Source organism: Sabethes cyaneus, chromosome 3 (assembly GCF_943734655.1).
Source record: "Sabethes cyaneus chromosome 3, idSabCyanKW18_F2, whole genome shotgun sequence".
NCBI lineage: Eukaryota > Metazoa > Arthropoda > Insecta > Diptera > Culicidae > Sabethes > Sabethes cyaneus.
In genome coordinates, this window is record NC_071355.1 from 179,602,989 (window position 1) to 179,630,000 (window position 27,012).

The following is a 27,012-nucleotide window of genomic DNA, read 5'->3' on the forward strand; positions in this document are numbered from 1 at the left end:
AAAACAACTTTATTTTTATTTTCGTTATGTTATATCGAAACAAAAACGAAATTTAGCAAAGTCTTGGACTTAAACGTCTTCTTAAGACTTGACCCTTCTGTGTCGACAGACTTCACGGCCGGCTGTTAGAGTACAGGATAGTTACGGGGCTAGTGCAGAAATTTTACTGACTCTATCTAGCAGCATCGCCTAGCCGAGATTCGAACATGCGACGACTGGCTTGTTAGACCAGCTAGATCGTACCTTGAAGCTAACTTGGCGCTTAAAAACGAAAATTATTTATGTGTGCACGAAATCGATTGCAAATGAAAGAAAAGCCTTTCAAACCGTTAACTTTTAAATTTTATGATGATTGAACTTGTGTGAACAGATACATTGAGAAATACGAAGAAATGAAGAGTGTGTAAATATTTTGTTAATTGAAATTTGGAAATCTAACTAACGGAATTATATCATGTACTTATAAATTTAAAAAAATAGTGATGTTTTTTGCCCAACAGTAAAGCGAAGTTACACGGCAAGAAGGATTAATTCAATGTGTTTTATTAATTTGCAGTCTTTCTAAAAAACTATGTTATATCGAGGTAAAAATTGCGTTTTATCGAGTTACCTTATATCGAAGTTACTTTGAAACGAGGTTGCTTTATATCGAGGTATTACTGTGTTTATTTATAGCTCATGAGCAACTCCACGCGAAATCGTCCGAAAAAAGGTATGTTTGATAGGAGGAAGCATGACCTTCCACAAATCTTGTCACCATTTTGATTCAAGACTCAGTTTTGAAAAAGGTAAATTCCCAGATTTTGCCACGTCGTCTATCCACAATAGCAAAAGAATTCGTAGGACAGTACTAGGCGGGCTTTATGGGCGCCCGTGCTACTACGGATTAAATTTTTCGTGGATTTCGGGGCAGCACACGATATACTCGAGCGCGATTAGCTATGGCAGATAATGCATGAGAATGGTTCGAATCGCGCAGAGGGTTGCAGCAAGGGAACGGGCAACATCGCTATTGAAGGTGTGATCTGACAAGCGGGCATCGAAACGAGGAACGATCTTCAGCAAGAGTAGCCAGCTCCTCCTAGCCCTCCCAGACGACCTCGATATCATTACTAGAAGCCTTGTATTGGAATAGATGGTTTTTGGATTCCATGCAGCAAAACACTCCAGGTACTGTGGAATGTAATCAGCTCAAAGCTACAAATTTAGCTTTTATTTTACCCACTTATAATAAACATTTGGATTTAGACTTACAATTTAGTCTCCTTTTTCAACTTTTGATCTATGCCACAGAGAATATTATCAATTAAGTTTAGCCTGTAATACTAGTTTGTAAGTAACAAATTTTAGTATTTTTAACTGTTTTATAAATCAAAACGTATAACTGTAGATTAAGTAAGAATTATCTTTCTGCATATCATACACTCAATTTGCATATCATTCATCATCAAGCATCATCGCTATCAAGCATCCCATTTGTCACTGTCAGTAGATCCGTTGGACAATGATAGTGGCTCACGTTGAGTCGCGTTAGGGTTATTCATTACAAGGAGCTATTGCGGCGAACATCCTCCTCCCCGTGTCGCCTCAATTTCTGATTCAGCGTCACAAGGTCCTACGTCCAGCACAACCAACTTTGCAACAGGGCTCTTTAAAACACCTGCTGAGGTCTGTACAACTGCTCGACGCGCTACCCCATCTTTTCCTGATATTGTACGGATCACTCGTCCACGTATCCACCGGTTTCTAATCTTTTCGTCTGCTACGTAAACAAGATCTCCTTCCTCGATCGGCTTCACGTCCTTAACCCACTTCGTACGTATAATAATAGTGAGTAGATACTCATACTCCACCGGCCAACGACGCCAGAAATTGTCCAGTATGCCTTATTCCTCTAGCTATTCCTCAGAACCATTCCAGTATTCGTTGGAAATTTCTCCAGTTCTCGTACACCGCTCGGATTGAGCTGTAGAAAATGATTCGGCGTTAAAGACTCCTTCTCGACCGTTTCCAGTGAGACGACCGTTAAAACATTAATGGTCTGGGGTTAACGATGCTGTCAGCTTCTGGCAGTACTGTGAGGAACGATTCGTCGTTCAGCTTTCGTCCTACTGGGACGCATCCCAGCGATGATTTGACAGCCCGAACCATCCTCTCCCAGTAGGCTCCCATATTGGAAGCAGTAGGAGGATTAAACCACCATTGCGTTTGAGCCATTCGTGAAAGTATCTACTTCCTAAATCAGTATGAATCCTTTTAATTTCATCTTGTAGTGCACGGCTGGCCCCTACAAAATTTGTACCGTTTTCAAAGAAAATTTCCTGCGAAGATCCCCGCTGTGCTATGAACCTTCTAATCGCTTTCTTGCATGCATCGGTGGTTAAACTGGTAACTACTTCAAGATGGATAGCTCTTATTGTGAGGCAAGTAAAAAGGCAAACCCATCATTTCGCTATGCTTCGTCCGGTTTTCACTAAACACTAAACAAGGTCTATGCCTACGTAAGTGAATGGGCGTACGTACAGTTGTAATCGTACCGCGGGAAGTGGCCCCATTTTTGGTGTAATCGGCGCTGTTTTGTATATGTTTCGGCGTTCTTTTGTTGTTTCTAATCTAACGAACTCTGACTCTCGTTGACTACGATTTCATACAATAGTCCCGTAACTCGATGATTTCTAGGCAATATAATAAAGAACTTCATATCTTACGAAAGTTCCAGCGCATTTATTGCCCTACCATCCACTCGCAATACTTCATACTGGTCAGCAAACGGTGTCTGCTTGAATATCCTGCTGGTTGTCTTAAACTGTTTCTGACGTGAAACTTCCGAGTCTACATTATGTCTCAGGATTGCAACTTCATCCGGGATTCGATTTGGATTGCGCCATCATCCACAACCCAGATAACACAAAATCGTAATAGAAAGTTCACATTAAATCGTTTTCATGCCAATTTCAGATTGGAATTGTATAATGATTAGAGTATGTCAAACCGAAGTGAACAATAAGTTGTTTTGCAGTCGTGCGTGTCTTCATATACAATTCATGACTGTGAATTATAAAGGAGTATAGACGATTGCAGTATTTGATTATATCTTAATCATATATTCAGGAGTATTTAGTTGCGTGTTATAAAAACTACGCAAAATAGTATTACAAATAGTTGTCAAAATTCTTGCACGTATATCGCCTCCAGCTTGGTACATATATGTTCTTATATGGCGTGAAATATAACTTTTTCGTTCAGATATGATTTCGTATATCTCAGTTGCAATTGAGATATACAAACCAAATGGTTTACTGGGAATGATCTATTCGCTGAATCTCTATTTTCGTCAGTCAGATTTTTTCTTCTTTAAAACCCGCACATTATCTGCCCTATGGTGAACGTATGCCACTGAACGCAATAATCGTTCGAACTGCGAAAACCTATTGACGTCTATCATTGCCTGCCTCGCCAGATGATTGCTTACATATGCTTCCCGCAATACTTTGTCGCTTTCGTTTGTGCCTTCTTCTAGAACCATCAAATAGCTTGTCTCGCTGTTGTACAGGAATTCGGGTCCTTATTCCAACGGCTGTCTACGTTACACGAAGAGCCTTTTTCCCACTTCGTGGCTTCATCAGCAACGTTTACTTTTGTTAAGTTCCAGCGCCACTCATCAATGCTCGAGAGATTTATTATTGCAACGACTCTAAATGCGACGAATTGGCGATACCGACGCGTGTCGGATTTGATCCACGAGCAAACTGTCGACGAGTCACCCCAGAAATATGTTTTCCGGATCTTTATCGAATAATTATTCGATTCTTGGATAGTTTTCCGTAAACAAGCTCCTAGCAACGCTACCATCAGTTCCAATCGTGGTATCGAAAGCCCTCGAAGCGGTGCCACTTTCGTTTTCGTTGAAACAAGCGCAACTCTGATCCGTCCTTGGTCTACGATGCGGAAATACTCTACCGCTGCAAAGGCTTGAGCGCTTGCGTCAACAAACGCGTGCAATTCCAAGTTATTGAAGCTTACTGGATCATATCCCGGAAAGTATCATCGAGGAATAAGCAATTCGATCATTTTCTTGAGAACCGCCAACCACTCCATCCAACGGGAGGCAATCTCTACTGGAAGTATATGGTATAAAGAGACTCCAAAGGAAGAAAACTGTTGCCTCCCATGGACATTGACTATTGACGGCGATGGTTGATGAGCTCGTATATTTAAAATCTCTGGTCTCCACCGACAATAACACGAGTAAGGAGATTCAACGACGCACTCAAGCTGGAAATTCAGCCTACTTTTCCTTCAGCAAGACGCTTCGATCAAGGAGCATTCGCCGTCGTACAAAGCTGATGAAGTACAAAACGCTAATCAGACCGATAGTTCTCTACGGGCTTGAGACAGTGACTTTGCTTACGGAAGACATACGTGCACTTGTCGTATTTGAACGAAAGGTATTACGGACTGTTTTTGGCGGAGTACAAACGGATAGCGAAGAGTGGCGTAGGCGTATGAACCACGAGTTGCATCGATTTCCATCGTACACCTTGGGGGAAGTTCGGAGCCAACGATGGGCCGACCATGTTGCAAGGATGCCGGGCGACTGTGCGGTGAAATCCGTTCTCTTCAAGAATCTCACCGGCGCACCAGGAATAGACGGACCCAACGTGCTAGATGGCTCCTGACCAGGTTGAAACCGACTTGCGTGTGTCATAACGCTCAACAAATCGTTGTTTGATCAAAAGCTAGAATACAATAAGACGACACGTCGGGAGTAACTTGGCAGTGCTAGTTTAATAAACACGTAAAAATGGCGGCTGTTTCATAACCGGGGATAATCCCCTACGAAAACGATGAAAAAGTGATTTGAGCTTGCCGCTCGGTAGAGGAATGTCCAGAGATTTTATAGATTTTGTTATAATACCCTCAGAGGTTTCGGAATCAGTATTTAATTACTTTTGATGTTTCGCCTCGAATCTGGTTGGTATCAGACGCAAAGCCGGCGCTACAGCGCGCGAAACCCTGTGCTAATTAAGCAGCGAGGCCTTTTTTGCATGCCAGAAGGGAATTGGCTTAAAACGCCACTGTGACAGTCTTAAAGATCGTCTTTTGGGACAGGCTTCGATTGGTGTCACGGTTTACGGACTGCTCAAACCCATTGATGAAGTTGGCCTAGATAGTTGTAATCCTGTGCCCCAATTCGGTTCTACATGGCTAATAACATCAATGACTTTTTGGCATTTGATGTATATACTCGGTACGGAGTGAGAAGGAAACTTCTGAACAATATATTCCTAGATAAAGTAAGAGCCCCGCGATTGCAGAGCAGATGCGCTGAACTTTAAAGTTCAGAGTTACAGAGCGGCAGGTGTCGATATCATCCAAAATACTTTAAATAATAAAGAGCGGGACTGAGTCCAGTTAGAACTCCTCTGATTGTGCGTAGTTTAACTGTTTAGTCTGTAACCCTGTATTTGATTCCAACCAGATGCTTTCTTATCAGCATAATCCAGGTGGGCAGCCCAGTTCAGTTTTTATACAGAATTTTTCCGAGGAGTTTGACTACAATACTGAAGCTCAGCCTGACAGTTAGACATCAGTATAGGGGGAGTAACAATATGTTTTTTTTCGCCTAGTGAATGATATAACGACCATGTTTGTGTGGTTTTCTTTGGTGGCATAAGCAATAGTTTCATATAACCAAGCTCCGATAGCTTGTGAATGAATCTTTCTGCCACCAGAACTATTTGTGGCCTTCCTTTCATCGCCAAAATCGTGATTTCTCTGTTCGAAAACATTTCTTGAATTTTAGTCATTGTAGTGTGATCGATTTCATTTTGAAAGTGAGCCACACATGATTACACTACAGCCGTAATAATTAATGCGAAGGGCATGTTACCGAAAGCGCCTTCAATATTAAGGAAAGCACAAAATACCGTCTCTGGATATTTGAGCGTTTTCTCGATTAACTTTACTACCCAGTACAAGGCGGTTTCTGGAGATTTACCGTGCTGGTATAAGGTTTTGCAAGGTGACGTCACGAATGAACCGGAATGAACACAATTCACCCATTTGACATCCACTCGTGGTTTGTTTACTATTTGTTAGGCAAACGCGATATGCATAAATTGGAGTTAAAAGTTTTAAAAGCGTATTATCCAGCAGTGTCGCCCTCCAAATTACTCGGAATGGCAGTTTTTGTGCTTTTCTGACTTGCCGTTAAGGCCTTAAGCACACTGAGAAAACTTTTCGTATAGTTTCTATGTATCCCACATATAGATTTTTGCAATGTGCCCAGTAAATGATCTATGTGCCAAACAGTTATCATTTATGTGAAAGCGAAAAATTAGCACATACTATTCATGTGCGTATAATTTTTATGTGTATACTATTCATACGGGTATAATTTTTATGTGTATTTTTGGGAGGATTGTGTTTATATGCAGCTCATGATAATCATATGAGATTTCATATGGAAATTTACTATTAGTTATGTGCAGAATATTTTGAGTGCAATATTCAGTTTCAACATGTTAACCCATGTTCCAAGTCCATGTAAACAAACCACTGATAGACGTCAAAGAAGTGAGGTTATGCTCGCCCGTGCAAAACCTTATGCATGTTGATTTCCATGCAACGGATATTTTTTAAAACTCATCACGGATATAATTATCTGCGATTTTATCCATCAACTTGAGAAGCGTTGATGCCACATTTATTGGTCTGAAAGATTTATGCATGATTTTCCTTTAGATATCTGCCTACTTTCTGACAATTCCCCGGGATATATCGATTTATTCTTAACCCTTTACACTCTGCATTTAAAAAAAAGGAGGAAAGAAAATAATGAAATTCTTGCAAATAATTCTGAGCAGCCAATTGCGTTATATGCAGCCAAGGGTTGTTCACTACAATTTTTAACATTTTCTCCAGTCATCACCAACCGCGAGGCCCCCTGAAGCGCGAGGCTCCGTGCGACCGCACAGGTTTGCCGGGCTAAACGCCGGCTCTGATCAGACGCAGAGGTGCGCAGTGCGCTCGATGGTTAGACCAAGTGGAGCATGACCTGGAAAGTGTGGGACAGTCGAGAAATTGAAATCGGGTCAGCCATGGACCGAGTTAGTTGGCGGAACACTATAATGCAGATCAAATCCTGAGGGACAGCGTGTAGGTACCACAATTGCAATGAACATGCAACGTGGTTCATAAGATGGTAAAAGAAATACTGTCCATTTTAGTTTTCGAAGTACGGATATTTTAAATCGTGACTGAAGCATTGAAAAAAGCCCAACATGATGTTTGTTTTGTTTATAATTGTTTTTACGACGACGTTTACATGTAAAACTTGACTTCGTTGTAAAACGATGTCGTCTGCATATACAAGAACTTTTAAACGCTTATGAAACAATGTATGTAATATTGAGAAATTTATGAAGGACATTTTACGTGTAGTTTACATGTGAAACAAAAGGAGGCGGCCCTATGTGACAACGCAGAGGAATCGGCAAGATCAGAAAGTGCATTTGAAAATGAATAATTTGCTTACGTTGCGTTAAATAAGCCATTTTATTTCTTTTACATTTTTTATATTTTTTGCCTTTTTGTCAATCTGAAGAAAGGTACGTCGATTTTGTCAAATAATATTACTAATATTATATTAGTCTCCCATGAAAGATGTGCTACTTTGATTGCTAGTAGACCTGGTTGTAGCCTTAAAGCTTAAATAACGAATTAAATTTCGATGTCCAGCGATCGATTGCCGTCATTCAGTGTGCAAAATTTCGTTCAAAAATGCTACCGATCAATGTTACTTATGTCGTTTAAAAACATATTTTTGAAAAATGGGTGTGTTCTTGTATACAAATTCTCGTTCTAACACAACACAAGCTGAGTAAACTTTCGAACGACAACCAGCGGCGGCAATATTTGCTAACCAGAAAGCTACTATTTGTTTCTCTTCCATCAGCTCTGATTCAACAGGTAGGGGTTTTGCTTTATAAACTCAGCCAGCAAAATGAATCAATCTGGCTGGCACCCACCACAGTTCCTTCCGCTGGCTGTGGACCACCCAACAGCCGCTGTTTACGATTTTCCTGCCAGCAAAGTTTCGAGCGTTCGCGCCGTTCAACGTGCGGGTTGTTGCTGTTGGCGTCGCGCGTGCTTTTCCGCGGTTGTGTTGTGTCTCCGTCCGATCCGCTGCTGCTGCTGGTGCTGTATTATACCAGCCAGCTCGCGACTTTGAAACCGGCCCCCATTCAGTCGTGCCGTAGACACAAACCAGTTCGGACACGTTTTTCCTATCACTACACTACCGCTACCGAAAGAGTTTACCTACTATTCGCATATATCGTGGGAAAAGTCTGTTGTTGTTTCTCAGGCATCCGTCCCACACAAAGTGTTGCGTAGACGCGTGTAATATTCTTCGAGTTGAACCGAGCGCGCGAGGCCAGCTTGTGACGTAATTAAGGTGTACCGAAGTTTTGCTATCCAGAGGAATACTGGTGCTCAAGGGATTCGAGTGCATTCATTTCTAAAGGTTTTTTGGTGAATTTTTCGCGCGAAAGTTATTTACGAAAATAACTTGTTCCTGAAGTGTAACTTCTGGCTTAAAGAGCAAGTGTTTGACGGAAACTTACGAAGAGCTAAAGTGACCAGCTATTATTATTGAGACAAAGTGCTTACAACAGCTGCCCACGTAAATTTGACGAAAACAAAGCCTAATAGCAAGTTAACGGGATCAGCTTTTGTTTCGGGTGGCGAATTCGTGTCTGCATCGTGCCAGTTGTATATAGTTGAGCAATAAGAAAGAGATGACCAAATACGGAGTCCTTGTTGTCATTTCTGCGATCTTCGTGGTCGCTTCGATTCAGCAAGGTATGTAAAAAGATTAAACCTTTTCAAGACCAGTTTAAGTCGATCAAGTTGTTTTGTTTTTTTAGTAAACATTTAGACTCCAAATGAACATTTGGTTTTTACAGTTTCTCTATCAATTCAATGTTTTTTGGATGAAATTGTTCAAGTATGGAACAATTTTGTCTGTTCATTTTAAAGCCCTGCTTAGATGTTTATAGCAAATGTAAAGTTTTTTTTTGTCGAATTTATGGACCTATACTTGCGTAAAATAATTTTCTGAGTTATTTGTTATTTTGTGTTACTGAAATGCAGTATGACGTGAAGTCTGTTTCATTTAAAATTTGGCCGCATAAAATTTTCAATTTTTAGATGAGAAAATAAAACACAAAATTTGTAAAAATAGATTTTTGTAGGTTTTCCTTAGCTTAGCTGTGAGTGCGTGTGTACACAAATCATAACGGTGTCATTAATTTTTGCCATGACAATGGGAGGCGCTAAAGGAACTAGAAAGAAATGGGCAAATACTAACTGTAATAGATTTTGTTATATCGGGTAAAGCTTTATTATGTTTATTCTTGTTTGACTTCTAGTTATAAAAGTATACAAGTTAATACAGGAACTTGTATAGGGTGATTTATGTATTTTGGACAAGCGTTATGCCTCATCTATTCTGGACATTTTCCATTTGATTTTGCCGTAAAAGTCCAAAATAGAGTACGCGTAACGCCTGTCCAAAATATATAAATTACCCTAGGTACCAGAATATAGGTACCGCAGTTTGTAAGCTAAACCTCTGCTAGGGGGTCAATCCTGGTGTCACCCCAAGAACCCGGATTCAAATCCCAATCCCGCACAACTCACGATCTGTTAAAGTGGCTATAATCAAACCAAAAAAACATATCTGCTGCTAAATCTGGAAATCATCAGTTATGCTGTAAAGAAATACAGTCTTGTTTTTTAAATTATTTCAATGTACGAAACACTGTTGCTGGAATAATCCCCATCTAAAGTTCTAACCAGGTATGGAAACTGCTATAATTATCATTTGTTCATCCGATGCTATAATGGGTTGTACACATCGGAGATTCGTGTAGGTACCGAAAACAAACCCACTGTTGAGAAAACGACAATATTAGGTATTGTTCAAGCTCTACTAGCGTTGCATCGGCTTACTGCAAATGGGAGAAGCAAATTGCAAATGAATGATGATAAGTATAGACCCAATCACAATAATGGCAAAAATTTATGTCATGTTCAAAGGTGCTGTCGGTTAGATATATACCCGCCGCACTCTATTACAGTAAGCAATAATGTAGTGACAGTCAACAGTTTAACTTATAATGAGATTCGGAGTGTTTTGCCTCGAAAATACGTTCGGTGGTCGTTCCGATTGAACGCTGACCTTTGAATGGGGGGTGGCGCGCCGGGGGTTCAAGTTTCAGTTGGTTTGGAATTTTTCACGTGAATATACCTAGCAATCTCAAGGGGGGTGCAAGCCAATGAAGGGCACATAATCCACTTAACGCTCGAAGGAGGAAAGTCTCGCCGGTTTAATGCAAATAGGTGTATTAAGATCAACACCTTCCGTTTGTTTTTAGTATATTTTGTTAAATTCATCGATTATTTTTGCCACCTAATAGGAAATACAATACTTATAATACACATACGATTTGCGAGGATGTGGCAGGTGTTTCTTTCAATTCATCAGTAGAGATACTTGTGGACATACTGAGCTTCCAACTGTGAAACTTGCTCCAATGGTTTGGTCAGTATTAAGCCTTATTTGTTGGCGGGCTAATTAGTGAGTTGACGAGTTTACAATCTACTTGCAAATTCGCTTGCGAGCAGTCTGCAAACTCGCCTAATTGAAGCTTTATTTGCTCTTTTATCATGGACCGTTTATCGTCTCATCAACGAAACTGAACTGAAAATGAAATTCAGTATTAAGCGACCGTTCGGAAACTAATATTTATTTAGATTACTTACTCTTTTACTGTTGCTTCTTCGGGAACAATCCGCTTATCGAACCTGGGCCAAATTAAGGAGTCTTATGCACGCTTGTTGGACTCGGGCTGCAAGTCTCCAATCGCCCCTAACACCAGCTGTTCTAGCATCCTCGTCAACAGCGCTCTTCCGCTCTTCGGTACGGGGTCTGGCTCGAAGTCGATGACCTCTGCCGAGTTCTCTGCTGAGTACCTTACTACGTGGTTAACCGACTGTAGCCTGCTGTGTTTTATCTACTTCACAATATGCGCATCTTTGTATACTATTGGTACATTTCGTGAGCCAGATAAATGCGCATGCCACACTCCTTCTAAAATGCCGTCAAAAATTGATCGCAGGATCTTACGCTTAAAAACACCAAGAGCCCATCGGTCACTTTTTTCAACGTCCATGCTTCGTAGCCGTAGAGTACTCCCGGAAGAATTAGCAGCTTACAGAGCACGAGTTTTGTAAGCAGTTACAGCCTACGGGACCTCAGCTGCTTACGTAATTCGTAAAAGGTACTATTGGCAGCCGCTATCCGCCTTTTTACATCACGGTTTACATCGTTGCCACATGTCACGTACCAAGGTAAACAAGGCATGTGACTCCGTGATGATTCTACCGCTTCTCTGCACACCTGTCCTTCGAATTGCACCTTCTAATGCAATGTTGAATAACAAATTCGATAGGCTATCACCTTGCTTTAAACCATCTAATATCACAAACGAGTCTGATGTATCCCCCGCTATTCTGAAGCTAGATTTTAACCCATCAAGAGTAGCACGTTTTAAGCCCCATCAGTTTTTTGGAAAACCATGTTCAAGCATAATCCGCCACAGCTCATTCATTTAACTGAATCGTACGCTGCGTTGGAGTGTATAAACAAACGGTGAGTCTGCAAGTTTAATTCCCGGATTTTATCGAGGATTTGTCTCAAGGTGAACAATCGGTCTTTTTTATGTAAAAAAGAAAACAAAGTTATGTAAAAAAAAATTCAAACAGTTAAAAAAATATAAATGCTGGGATCGTTTTTAGAGTCATTGCAAGGAAACGCCAAAATTCAATGTTTTTGTAATTTTGCCAAAGTTTGGGTGCTTTGAGTTTCAAACCAATATTATTCAATGTACACCAGTTGCATAATCGCACCCTTCAGACATAGCGTGCGCTAGTAAGTGTATTCTATTGCGTGTGATAAAATCGACCGTGAAAATGTACGGAAAATGTTGGACGAAATCGGTCTTCACTCCGGGAAACTGACAAGAAAGATTTAGCCCACAATGTACGCTGTACAGTACTGTGAGATGATATTGGGTGCGTTACCTACCAAGCCCGGTTGATGCACATAAGGGATTTCAACAGGGTGGTGCACCACCATGGTTTTTCCTGCCTTCTGTTCAACATCGCGCTAGAAGGTGATGAGAAACGTGCAGTCTGTAACATGCGGGGTACAATCTTCAATAAATCTAGTCGATTTTTCTGCTTTACTGATAATGTGACGATGACTACAAGTAAGGCTACACAGCTAAACCTGACATTTGATGGACGAGGGAGGAGATTTAATCACAAGCGAGCGATCACAAACACAGAACTGAGTGGATGGAAGGTGTGGTTTGTCCATCTACAAAAAGGGGTTGCTGGTAACTACCGCGGTATTACGCTAGTCAACACCACCCACAAATTGCTCTCCTAGATTTTGTTACGTCGTATATCCCCAATAGAAAGAGAAATCGTAGGGCAGTATCAGGCGAGCTTTATCAGGGCCAGTCCAACTACTGACCAAAGTTTTACGCTCCGACAAATCCTCCAGAAATGTCGTGAGTACAACGAACCCACACATCATATTTTCGTGGATTTCAGGTCAGTATACCAAACAGTTGAACGCGAACAGCTGTTGCATACAATGCACGAATACCGGGACGGAGAACGGAGGAGTCAATCTACGCCTGACTAAAAATGGAGCCTGGGAGCATTGGGTTACAAATCAATGCGTCGAAACCAAATATATCATGGCAGAGAGAACAGCGTTTGCCTCCCGCGGACAGTGACTTTTAACGGCAATCAACTGGAAGTGCTTTATGAGTTTGTATATTTGGGATTTGGATAATACGAGTAAGGAGATTCAACGACGCATTCAGGGAAGTCGAGTCTGCTTTTACCTCCGCGAGATGCTTAGATCAAGGAGCATACAACACCGCAGAAAGCTGACGATATACAAAACGCTAATCAGACCAGTAACCCTCTACGGACATGACGTTTTTGAACAAAAGGTGTTGCGGACTATTTTTGGCGGAGTACAAACGGATAGCGGAGAGTGGCGTAGGCGTATGAACCACGAGTTGCAGATACTACTTGGAAAGATTTCAATCATACATCTGACGAAAGCTAGATCGGCCTCGTCACACGGATGCCGGACGACTGTGCAGTGAAATTCGTTCTCTTCAAGAATAGAGGAGCCCAACGTGCTTGGTGGCTCGACCAGATTGAAGCCTTAATGCGTGTATCGAGACGCGCATTCAATTGGCGACGAGTAGCCAAGGACCGAGTATTGTGGAGAGGAATTCTCTGGCAAGAGCCACCCCGCCTCTCGGCTTGTAGAAGGAAGTAAGCGATGACGTCTTTGTTCGAATTCAAAATCAAATTTTCACTACGTAAAGGCAGTGTTGGCACCAATGCCAACATGTGAAGGCGGATGGGTGAGCGGTGCCTTCTTACCGCCGTTGGAACAAAAGTCACGGTAACAACAGCTGGATGGATTTGTGCCACACCACTGCGAAGGGTAGAGTCCAGAGGCAACGCCGGAGAGGGTGGAAGGGTCACGCAATACACTGAATCCTAGCCGGAACGGTTTACCGACTAGGGACGACGCCAAACTGGAATTCTTTCGGATGTCGGGAAAAGATCACTTTTACTTAACACTACCTACTTTTATTTAACATTACTTTTGCACAATGTGGCACTTTCACTTAGTTCTAATCACTTGTTGTTACTATCACGGTGGTTAAATCGATGTTGTCTCGTTGACGGTTGAAATACTTCTTTTTTCCATTCTGTTAAACGCCCGTATTTATACTACACGGCGCGACATTCTGGTCATCTCGGGCAACTTCGGGAAGATTCGACGAAATACATTGCTGGCATAGGAAAGAAGTGCCTAGAATGTTCGATGTACATTGCTAGCAGATGCAGGCAGCTTGGAGATGCTTCTCGAATCTTCGAAAGCACGTGTTTCATTCGATTGGCGGATTTTAGCGTATTTTCGCTGTTGCGAACAGGCAGAATGTTGTCGAAACGGTTGAAAAATGTAACAAGTTTACATCTGTTGGAGTTAAGAAGCATGCGGTTGTCTATGCATTATTTCGCAAAGGTCGACAGCTATTTACTCCTGGAGACTTACGTACTTGGACAGATTCTCTACTTTTGTTTACAGCTGAAGGTCATCAGCAACAAAAATCGCGAACATTTAAATGGACAGTTCTTGACATCGTCCAAATAAATGAGAAAGACCCAAGGTCCGAGATGGCTGCATTTTGGAATTCCGGAGTAAGCAGTGAAAGATCTCGAGACAATGAAACCGACAGTGTTGACTCCTAGATGGCGATAGGGCCGGTATAAATTAAACCTTTCTAGCAACGGGTTTTCAATTTCAAGTTTATTCCATTTAACGATTGCGATTTAATGGTTTCAATTTCTGTCGAAGTAAGCGAAAACGTAAATACGGTTTTAGTTTTTACTATTATTGCTGTTTTTAGCCGAACAAAGGATGCACGCGAATGTGGACAACATATAGGGGAATATCGTCGTGGTTGTGCCATCTTTTGGTCCACAAATCTCATTTCAAAAGAAACTTTGGAAATTTAACAAAGGTCTAATTAATAGTTCATATTTAGACCTTTGTATTTAGACCTTTGTTAAATTTCCAAAGTTTCTTTTGAAATGAGATTTGTGGACCAAAAGATGGCCGAACCACGACGATATTCCCCTATTTATTATATCTCGTTAATCATGTTCTAATCGGTTTTCTCAAATTGAGAAAAGTTGTATCTAGGCTTTACAATAACAAAAGCACTCGCTGAACCGCTGTGTTCAAGTAACGAAATAAGTCGATGTGTACAAATCAAATGCCTCAAGAGCTCTCAATTCTAGCTGAACTTCACTACACAGTTTTTGAGCTATTTCTTACACCCCGTCTTATTCTGATTCTTGTATAGAGTTGTTTTGTTTCGTAAGAAATGATTCTTACTAGTATCAATGAACTAGAAAAATGGAAGAATAAATGGAGAAATTCCATTTACTTGATACTTGTATTTCGATTATGATTTGTAACCTACTTTCATCAATGTAGCAAGTGAAGGACTGAGACTGGTTAGCGGCAGTTCTTAAATTATCACACAGATGATGGTTACAAGTTGTAACCGAAATGAGCGTTTCTCTAAATATCGCTTTAAGTAGCAGTTGAACTAAATACGATTTCTCCAAATTTTTCTCGTTTATCCGTAAATTCTACTTAAACGTTCGAAAGTAGTTGATTTCTTATAAAGTCTGCCATAACAGTATTGAAAAGATTGAAGCCATAAAATCTTTTTCTTTTGGAAGGTTGAAAGCTTGATTGTATATTTTATCACCGATGGGAAATAGGAATTCTCATACTTTAAATGTAGCTAAATAGCGTTTTAGTTATTCTATTGTACTCCACCGCGTATATGGACATGCCTATAGAAAAACTTCTATGATTAATTGTAAGCCATTAATGTGCAAGCATACATTCTGTCTATGCAAATAAAGCCTGTCAAGCATAACGAATTGATTACTCTTACCGAACGCGACACGCCTATGATGCCAACAGGCGATATTCACACTTTCATGTCCATCAACGGGGTTCGATTGAATCGGTTCCTAGTAACCGATTGCTAGGGGGCAGCATATATAACGATCCTTGAAGCTCAACTCTGGGAACTGCCCGCGAGATATTATGCCAACAGTCACTAATGAACTAACTGATTGGCGTACCAACAAGTGTGAAATAGCTTCCATACAAGGATAAACCGCTTTATGAAAAATGTGACAATAACAGAACATAGTGGTTTCGAATATGCGTTTCATTGAGCTTCGGTAATAGAACACAGATTCCACACATATGGTATCACCTAGTATGTACGTAGTTCATAATTCATGTTATTGTTAACGATATTATTTTTTTTTTCGAGGTATCTCCGTGTTGTTCGGAAATATGAATACACTGAATAAAAAAACTATTCAAACTATTGTCGCTAATGTTGCTGTTACTAAAATCAAGTAATAGCAATAAAATAAATAAAAAAATCCTGTTTGTGAACCATAGTAGATTCAAATTTTGTATAGTAACTTGAAGAACAAATATTTTCTGCAGAAAAATTCAACTTTTTTGTGTGTATCACTAGCATTACGGATTGGGTGTAAACGCAACAACTTGCCGCTCGCTCGATAGGGTAAAGAACCGGTCCAGCAGTCCAAGCGGGTCACTGATTGTTTTACTTTATTACAAGCGATGGGTTGACTAAGTGGGAGATATCAGCATACCAATCTTCTTGCTATCTTTAGTTCTGCAAGCTGTTACCATTGGAAGACACTATTGTTGTGCTAAACTTTTGATTTTCCGCTTTAAAAGTTGGAGCGGTGGAACTCATTTTGATCAGACCGAACATATTTTCAGCCTCAAGGTGCTTTTTTAAGCAATCCTGAAATCTGAATTTTTTTACGTCCCCGTAAAAAATCCCTCGATTTTTCCCCCTATTCAGTAAGTTCGCGTTCCTATCCGCGTCCTACTAATCGGCATCTGATGCGTAATCGGCCTAGCGTATCGGCATAGATGCGTAAAATGCCATCTGTCTAAATTGTTTATCGGGGCATACACTCACCGCACCGTTCGGCAAACGGTATTCGTCGTCTCTTTTATTCTCTGGTGTTCTTATGGGAAACTGCGAGTTTGACGTCTCACTCGCTGTTCATAAGGATGGTGGGAGAACAAAAGAGGTAAACATAGCAGCACGCACGGTCCGACTCAGAACAGTGTTTTCAACGCAAATAACATTGAAACACATCGTTGCTTCATTAAATCACTGAGAAAATCTTCGAAAATTATTGAAAAAGCTGTCTTTTCTGTTGTTTTTAATAAAGAAAAATTAATTATGAACATACATTTCTCTTGAAAGTATTGAACCTCGTTTTCACTATTGGAGGTTTCAGTTTATTTGAAACCTATAATTCTTATTTCCAGAACCGAAACAGTGTCTTGGCAACACGATAGTTTATCAGTTTTGCTGCAGGTGCTGCTACTGGTGAACAGGTTCCGTCAATTCAGAATTTGTTTTCAGTTTTGTTATAAAATAATAAAACTTTCGGCTAGTGACAAAGCCTTAGATAATAGAAAAAAAGAGAGTGGATAATATGGTATGTGATAATGTGAGGATTGTCGTCGTCTTCAGACACTTTTGGATACATTTGTGAACTGGTGTAAATCAAACTACTTGACTATCAGCACTGCTAAATGTGAGGTAATGACATTTCATCGTATCAAATCGCCGATAGCATTCGATTATAGAATTGATGATCAAATATTAAAAAGGGTTGAATGCGTTAACGATCTTGGTGTCACATTAGACCCGAAAATGGCGTTTGATCGGCATCGTGCGATGATAATTTCAAAAGCTACCCGTCAGCTGGGATTTATCGCCAAAATTGGACGAGATTTCAATGATCCACATTGTTTCAAAGCACTCTATTGCGCGTTAGTCCGTCCGATTCTTGAAAACGCTTGTCTGATTTGGACACCGCACCAGCTCTATTGGAACCTTCGAATTGAACGAGTGCAAAGAAGGTTTATACGATTGGCTCTACGGAATCTGCCTTGGCGTGATCCAGATAACTTACCCCCATATCCTGACCGCTGTCGTTTGCTTGGTCTCGATACACTTGAGTGTCGGCGTAAGGTGCAACAGGCGTTGTTCGTGGCCAAACTGCTGAATGGCGAGATTGATTGTCCAAAGTTGCTGTCGCTCCTAAACTTTCGAGCATCTCAAAGGACTCTGAGACCGACGTCACTGCTGACTAACAGATTTCACCGCACTGAATTTGGCCGCAATGAACCAGTGGCATCGTGTATAAAAACTTTCAACCAAGTAGAGGAGTATTTTGAATTCGGTGAACCGTTGAATAAGTTCAAGCGTTTGGTGACAATGCAATTGTCGTAGATTATTATTAGTGTTATTAGTACTTCATTTAGACTTTAAGTCAGATGGGTTGTAAAACAATAAAACAATAATTGAGTGCTTGACTTTTAGAGTGGTTGTAATCAGTGCTGAAAAATGTGATGGATTCGTTAGTAGCGAGGTGGCGATTGCCTTCAGCAGCTGAAAAATGCACGTTTTTGGACAACAATTTTTAATTCATCAAATTTCTTGTCGGAAACCCAGTAAATTGTGTTTGTGTGAATCAAATGTATGGTTAAGTGATTTGTGAAGATGATCCTATCAAAAGATTTTGAAAATATGAATGAAAAAGTGCATTTTCGGCTCATTTATTTTCAACTGATTAAAATAGGTGACACTGCTTAACTCGTGCCTTACCCTATATGCTAGAGTCAATCAACTCGTTATATGAGTATTTTGTGTGATACTGTTTTATGCAGCAAAAGTTATTTATAGTCGATATTGTTGCTTTTCGAATGAATGCATCCCTGTTCAAAAGTGTCAAAGTGCATAGACCTAAAATGCACAATACCGACGATTGGTGGTTCTTCGATTATCCTTTCTGAAAGGACCTTTCATATTACTTGATCAAAAGCATAAATGGGAGATTGTGACAACTGACAATACAACATGTTTCTGAATGCTTCGATGTAACTTAAAAACTTTCTTTAAAACAGCCACTTTTTGTTTTAAATAAGTTATAGAGCAAAACTAAGATGCCTCTTAAACAATATCTGGATAAAACAAACTCACTGGAAAACCATATGAATTTCTGCATTTTATCCCTCAGTTCATGGTCCGATGGTTATGTTATTTTTATTCTCTACCTACGATCTCCTCACAATTACATAAACCCGCAAGGTCAACAGGTCAAAATTACCCGACTTTTATATCCATTTAATTGTCTGTGGTCCATTAATATTCATGACAATGATTCATCTTGCTTTGAATTCTATCTCGTCTAATAGCGCAGCGTACGTTATTGGTTTACCGTTTACCGTCGTATACGCATAACAGATGGACAACAACGGCCGCAGGCCTACAACTTCCAATAGCAACCTTGCGCTATTGCATTGCATGCAGTCCGAGGAAAGATGACAGACATTTGAAAATTACGATATATGTCCATTCTGTGCGGTTTAGTAGAACGGTTCAGAAATGCTCAGCCACCATAATAAGTTTCCCGGAAAAACATCTACTAGGCAATCGATCATTCCATGACTTTAAAGATTTAGTGGGATCTATCATAAAATTCTTGCTTAATTCCTGAAGTTCTACATTAAAATAAAATAAAATTGTAACTAATGTCAAATGATGTGCTACTCTTTTTTGCTGAACATCTGGACAAGCTTTAGTGCGCAGCAGAATACAAGGTACCAACCAGCACAATTAATTGCGAAATTGTTCGCTGGGCATAGGATAAACAATTTAATTATCGCCCTGAGCCACTCTAGTGCATAGCGGAATCTGTCAGCCAGCCAGCCAACCCCTACTGAACGACAACTCGCGCGGCTCGCCTGCCGGAGTTGATCTTTTGATCTTGAATTCTGAGCTAATTCAATTCATGTGCACGTACGGTTGGTTACCATCATCAATAGTCATGCTGTTATCTGTGTCAGTTGTGTGTATGCTTTCCTCTCCGCTGGTTGTCTAATTGCGGTTATGTGTTTTGTTTTTTGTTGGTTGTTTCTGGAAAACCAATAAACTCAAGATCAAAAATTGGATTTTTTTTATTTTTATTTTTTAAATATATATTTTGGCGTTCTTCTAATCTTTATCTTTATAATTTTATAAATTTAAATAAATATAAAACCACAAAATCATCCGTAGAGAATGCGTGGGTATCCAGCCACTATTAGGTGAACCCAAATGCCTGATTAATTTGTAGTTGTATCTGATTAAAGCACTGTATGCAAGTGATCAGAATCTAAAAAAATCGTTTGAAAAATTGTTTTCAGTAAAAAATTCTGTTTGTTCAATTTTATCGACGTTTTTCAGTGAAATAATTATAAGAAATTTTTAATACCAGTTAGTCCGGACGTTTCGAGCTACTGCTGGTCTTCACTCATCATAAAAAACTATCAAAAGCATACATAGCAGGCACATCACACGTCTAGGTGAAAAACATTGAGATTTGACAGGTGATTTATTGCGCAATGCAGGGTGCTTAACTTTCAAGTTTTTACTCCGTTATGTTTTATTTGTTGCATAATGTCACAAAGCTGGCAACTGGAACAAAACATCAAAACATCCACGCGCGCTGACGATGAATCGATGTAATTTATTAGCATTAATTGATGTCACACTTTATAAGGCATTCTCAGCTCTTGGTAAACTCTACTGCAAAATTACAGTTGAAGTTCGTATGTATTTTCGAAAGGAACTGGCACTAGCACAGTGCACGTTTATTCTTTTAATATGTATTGAACGGTCAATTAATCTTAAGTTCTTTGCAGCGAAGTGTTTGTTTGTGTTGCTTGGTGCTCTCCCTGATAGCGCAAAGTATTGCATAGAGATTCATTGCTTCAAGAAGAAATAATTTTGCTATTGGTTTTACATGAAAAATTTCTGCTTGCTTGCTTTCTGTTCGGGATCAGTACGGACTTCCTCGTGATAACGAATGATTCTTATGTGAAATGAAATGATAAGGTATGATTCTGGGAAACATGATGGGGTTGGAATTTTTGAGATCAAATTTTATTATTGAAATCTAATGCCGTTTTCGTTTTTGTGGTGCAGCTACACCATTTGGTGTTACACTTTTCGCTGGATAAACGAACGCTTACAGTTCAGCTGCAGTGATGTGGTATGGGTGTATTTGTGTTTTCCTATCTGCACCAGCTACACTCTCTTTTTTTCTGGTGTAGCTGGTGCAGAAAAAGTGTAGCAATGGTGTAGCACCAAAATCGAAAACGAACAGTTTTGGTGCAAAAAAGCTACACCGGTGTAGCCTCGGTGTAGCTACACCGCAAAAACGAAAACGACATAATTAAAAGCATTTGGTTGCACTGCCACTAAAAGATAGTATTAGTATCTCTTAGAAAATGTGAAAATAGTTTCTCTCTAAACCTAATATTTTCGCAGATAGAAGCAAAAGAGCATAAGACGGCTTGACAAAATCCTCTTCTCTTAAAAAAAAGTGCTGCTCCAATTAATCATGGTGACGATCAACCGGCACCAAATTTAGACCTTCTGATATAAAACGAACAATCTGACAAAATTTGTTGACAAAGGCTTTGTATAGAGATTGCTGACATCTATCTTACGCACACTCATTGGCGTAGCTAGAAAATTTCCCTGGAGGGGGCCTAGGGGGTGCCTTTCAAAAAATTTTTGATAATGATCTTGTTACTCCTGCTAACACCGATAGCACAAGGTTTTGTAGGGAAATACCAGGCGGGCTTGATGAGGATCCGCGCAATTACCAGAAATATCGGGAGTACAACCTGTCCGCGCATCACATCTTTATTAATTTCAAAGCAACATACGATACAGTCGATCGAGACCAGCAGACGCGGCGAAAGTTGGGACAAGGTGACGGCTTATTCTGCATGCTATTTAACATCGCACTTGAAGGGGTGGTCCAACGAAATCGGAATCTAGAACGAGTGTTCTAAACATAAATACGGCCAAGACCAAATACTCAAAGGAAACAAACGCGTGCCTTTCGCGGACGGTAACTGTTGATGGCGACGAACTAGAAGTGGCAGATGGGTTCGTGTATTTGGGATTGCTGTGCACACGGACAACAACACTAGTAAGGGGATCTAGTTGCACATTTAAGCGGGAAATTAGACTTCCTTTGCCCTTCAAAAATACTAGGCATACGCTATGCTCGATCGGAAGGTACTGCGGACGATATTTGGAGGAGTACAAACTGAAAGCGGAGAGCAACGGAGACGTATGAATCATGAGCTATAAGCACTGTTTGGAGAGATTGCCATCGTCATCTGGCGAAAGTCAGTAGGCTACAGTGCGACGAAAACAGTTCTTGTTAACAACTGCACCAGCATCAGGAACAGGGAGGCTCAACGTGCAAGATGGCTCGACCAGGTCGAAAGTGATTTGCGACGAGTGGTCCAAGATGTAGTTGAATGGAGACGAACGCTTGAAACAGCTTGAAAAAGAAAATACCTACACAGCGGGAACATATACACTGAGTTTTTTTCCCGGCAGGCTTGGCGTACACTTTTCGCTTCGATTTTGCTCTTTTGATTACTGCATCTCAGCCAAGCAAAATTTGGAAAAGTGGTGTATGGGGTGTTTGTAGAATTTGTTATTATCTACAATATTGCTAAAGTAAGCGTTACTGTGCATTTTGTATTTATGGCGCTATAAGGCTGCTACCCTCTTGGTAGCAAAAAGAGCGCTCTTTTTGATACCAACGGTGTTGCTGCTGTACAGCGCCGTAAATACTAAAGATAAAACTTCACTTTCTTCAGCACATAATTTCTAGCTCTACAAATGCCCCATACACCACTTTTTCAAATTCTGCTTGGTTGAGGAGCAGTAATCAAAAGAGCAAAATCAAAGCAAAAAGTGTATGCCAAGCCTGTTCCCGGTTTCCAATTCCAATGAGGAAAATTTCTGGAGGGGGCCTGCAGAATTCTAGAGGGGGCCTGGTACCCCAGGCACCCCCTCTAGCTACGCCAATGCGCACACTTCGATTTGTATTCATCGCGAAATTTTTTTCCATGAAGTATTCCACCACGCACACATATAAAGATTTTTTGACATTAGCTGTGGACCTCGCTGAAGCTGTTTGCAGTAGGAATAATATCAATAACATCAAATTCCAAACTCCCGGATCCTCTCCACCACTCTTTGCTCCCCTCTCACTCCTACATAAACGATCCGCAGCTAATGTCATTCTCGTTAGTGACGAAACCGCAAATTACTTCATAGCGAAATCGTTTCCCGATGCACACAAACCACTAATGCAGTCACACACTAGCAATGGCAACCCTTATAAAAAAGGGGGAATGGGGTTATTCTTCCAAGCTGTCATTTAAGAAAGCCATTTTTCATGAGCAGACCAAAATGTCGACAAGTTACATTCGGGCAGTTCGCAATTCGTTTTTGGACCATATCATAGTCGAGGCAAAAAGTGGTAATATCGTGCCAAATTGAATTGATTTTGAATTTTTAATTAGCGTTTATTTCTAATTCTCGTCGTAACAAGTAAAGTCATTTTAATTTTCATCATTTGTTGGATGGAATTAATGAATACTCGAATAGTTCTTGTGCTGATTTGACTAAAACACGCTTACCTTCCGATCCGTGAACTTGTGAATCACTGAAAAGCGATTACTAAAACATATTATAGAAATTACGCAACTGACTTTATTGCTTAAATTCGTCGAATCGTTTTAAAATCCGTCCATCAAAATTTTTCATCGTTCGAACTAAAAATCACAACAATGTTTACGAAGCTAACGCGCATGTATTTGTGTAGGACGGTATGACAATAATTATGATGTAAATTATTCTGCAGGTCAGGCAAGTTTTCCTGGCTATAGAATAACGACAATGCCTTGAATGAGTTATTTTCATTTATGAATGACGGAAATTAAAACGGTTAGTCGACATTTTCTTCTTCGTCGCACGAAAAACCGTAGGAAATTTGGCTGGTAGGACTTCTTTTGATAAAAAGCATTTACATAGATCTCAGCTCACTTTGATTGATCGCGTATGATAGACAACTAACTAAAATATTAGGGAATAACTAGTTTTGCATTGTGTGTCATAAAAATATTTTTACTAATTTGTGTTGGATAGGCCGGGAATAGGCAATTACGATGAAGCTGCAAAATACCCTACTTTCACAAATTCTGTATTTTGATTCAAATTCAAATTGTTTCCCAAACCAAATTTATGGCCCTTCAACTTTTGAATAGTTTACACATCGAGTGCCGGACCCTGTATATTAAATCAACTCAACAGATTGTAACTAGGTAATCGCGTTTTTTCACAAATTATATGTTTTGCTACGGATAATTTACGTGATAATTGCATAATTTGCATATTGCTAAACGAATCTCGTTTATTGTATACCACGTCGCTTATGAATGAAGTATCGAGTAAAAGGTGTTGTTTCAGTATCTGTTCAAAGATTCCCTCATGGCCATGGCTAAACAAATTGGCTGGTGGGTTGAGCCGCATACAAATCACATGGCGTTGAACCATCATGCGTTTGACGCAATGCCACTTTGGTTTTGTTCGTTCCCAGCCAAAGAGAGGAAATTGTCAACGCGTCATCCGCGTTGAGTGAATCTTTCCTGAAGTTAAAATGCAAATGTCGTGCTACCCCGGAACAACAATAGATTGAAGCTTAATTTGAAATTATAACGATAATAGCGATCATTTTGTGGTTTCCCTAATGCCTCTTTTCCGCACAAGTTTTTCTGTATTCATATTTCCAATCACACCGCAAACACACAAGCAAGCCCAAACGGTTGAAGAATTGAATTATTAGCGAACAAAACTTTGACGCCGCAGTTGAAGTTTGTCTAATGGGTTACTGTCATTGTTTCGGGCCGACCTAATGGTTGCTTGTCAATTTGTCTTAAAAATGGTACCTACCTGACTAACTTTTAATAGCCTACACAAAGCTGAGTCGTTTGAGCAATGCGCAACAGACCTTATAGGCGAAGGTGTGCTTGATCATATTTTTCACCTACCGACCTACTGACGTATTACGCCATCTTCTATTTGTTTGAGCAATATTTAATGGCGCTTCATTATCTATTGCCTGGGGTAGAAGGGGTGCCTATGATATTAAATCTAATTATAGAGAAAAATATTGTATACTTTTATGTAAATCACGCGTACCATAAGAAGATATTTGTTAATTCCCAACACAAAAATGATTTGAAAAGAACAAACTGTCAAACCTATCAGAATACTGAACTAATCAAAATGATGCATTCAAGTCTCTCAAGTCTCTACTCAAAAAGATTTGCTGTATATCAAATGCATTCCATTTGACTTACTATTGTGTGATTTGTGTAGAGTGCGACTGTATTCGTCGACGATTGACCTTCCCATTGTGTCGTCACTGAATGATCATTTGTTTTTCTGCACCACGATCGACACGGTTTGATGAGTCGTTGTTTTTACAAGACTAGTGTGACTTTAAAACAATAAAATGATTTTTTTTACGGCATAGCTTATCAGAGATTCGAAATACATGCACCAACTAATAAAAATAGTATCCCCTCTTGGTCACGCTGCTTCGGGTTTGTTATCTTTCCATACAAAGCACAAGTCACAAAACAATACTTAAGCAGCTCAGAATAAGTAATGTATTATTACTGATGATGTTTACAAAAAAAATTCAGTGTGAAAATAAGGGTATGCAGTAAGGGTCAGTCCCGGCGTAGTGGTTAGCATTCACGCCTCTCACGCCGAGGACCCGGGTTCAAATCCCAACCCCGCAGAAGTCACGAATGACCCAAAACTGGTTAAAGTGACTATAATCTAAACTAAAAAAAAGGGTATGCAGTACTCAATTTAGGAAAATTGTAGATTGCATTCAGCTTTACAAATGTTTCATATATGACGTCTACAGATTTTGTTTCTATGAGAAATACAGTCGAATGAGCGTTATTGAGTGTATTCTCCATAATTTTTCTATCACATTAGTTTTCTTGTCAAACATCGGGGAGACAGCACAATTGTGATGAAAAAATTAATATTTGATTGGCAATTACCTCCGGGAAATTTCTACTATTATATGTCTTAAACCAAGTTTCAAGCGGATTCAGCGAGTTTTGCAAGAAAATTGGACGTGATAGATTTTATTATTTTTGAATTGAATTCAATGAATTTAATTTGGTCTATTGAACCAAAATTTATGAGAATCACTCGAAAAATACTTTTTAAAAAATACGTTTTCCTGCAGTCCGGCGAATCAATAATAGAAAACAAACGTGCTTAACATTTTGAAAATGCGGAAGTATCTATAAATCCAAATGGTTCCCTGACGAACTTGTACAATAAAAATAGTATAAAATTCCATTCTGCCTAGGGTATTGTAAACCCGTGTCCATTTTTCCATGCGGTGCGTACAATACTCGTATCGCCCCTCGCTCGTTTTTTTGCAGCTGGAATGCAATCTGAGTTTTTATGCTCCAATTACGTAACAGGCATGAACAGTACCCGCCCCCTATAGGCTAGAACGTAATGTTCCATCAAATTTAATGAAATTAATACTTCATACGTTTGGCGTGCTTCCAGTCAGTCTCAGTAGTAGTACTTCCCAATAGCCACCACCGTGAGGAGGCGTGAACGAGTTCATCCTGAAACGAAATCGAAGTCAAGTTTTCGATTGTTTGTTACAAACTTACTCTCGCTATCGGTAGCTCATATGATGCCTATGCAAGTTACGTCTATTTTCAACTCACCGTCACGCGCCATCAGATGTTTTGGCAGTAATCCGTGATCATAATCATACGAATAGTGAAGGCATGGCTTGCAGTTTTATGGTCCGAATGAATTTATTTGTTATTTTCAATAGCCAGCACCTGATGAGCTGCCCGTCGAACGTTCGTAGAAATTCCTAATTTTTTTTAGCTTGATGTGGGAGGTGCCAGATGCAAGTATAGGTACGTTATTTTTGTTATTATTACTTAATTCTTTGAAGGTTTTTATTTTTGTTGCCACATATGGAGAATCTCAAAAGAGTCGGCACTTTCCCAAACACTAGGTTTACCAAATATTAACTAACGCGTCGTAGGTATTGTAAACTTGTTTCGGGAAGATTTATGATTTAATGGCACCATTGGGAGGGGGTTATACGATTTTTTTTCGTCACTCAAGAAGTGTCAATGAATAGTAATGAATAATAGTTAATTTTGTTGACAGGCGAAGCTAACGCCGCCGGACAGCACGCAACATTTGCACGGTTAGCATATGGAACCCTTTAATTAGTAAAAGCTATTTATTTGATTAGGCC

At 39.9% G+C, this 27,012-nt stretch overlaps 2 protein-coding genes across 3 annotated transcripts in view; one reads left to right on the plus strand and one right to left on the minus strand.

Annotated features, from left to right (window-relative positions):
• The window catches only part of LOC128741387 (glyoxylate reductase/hydroxypyruvate reductase-like), a 92,149-nt gene that overhangs the window by 14,046 nt on the left and 51,091 nt on the right, over nt 1-27,012 (minus strand). The window lies entirely within an intron of this gene.
• LOC128741388 (uncharacterized) overlaps nt 8,274-27,012 on the plus strand; it is a 69,654-nt gene continuing 50,915 nt past the window's right edge. The window contains exon 1 of the mRNA XM_053837180.1: nt 8,274-8,868. Coding sequence (XP_053693155.1) covers nt 8,805-8,868 — 64 coding nt within the window. The 5' untranslated portion in view covers nt 8,274-8,804. The remainder of the gene's footprint in view (nt 8,869-27,012) is intronic.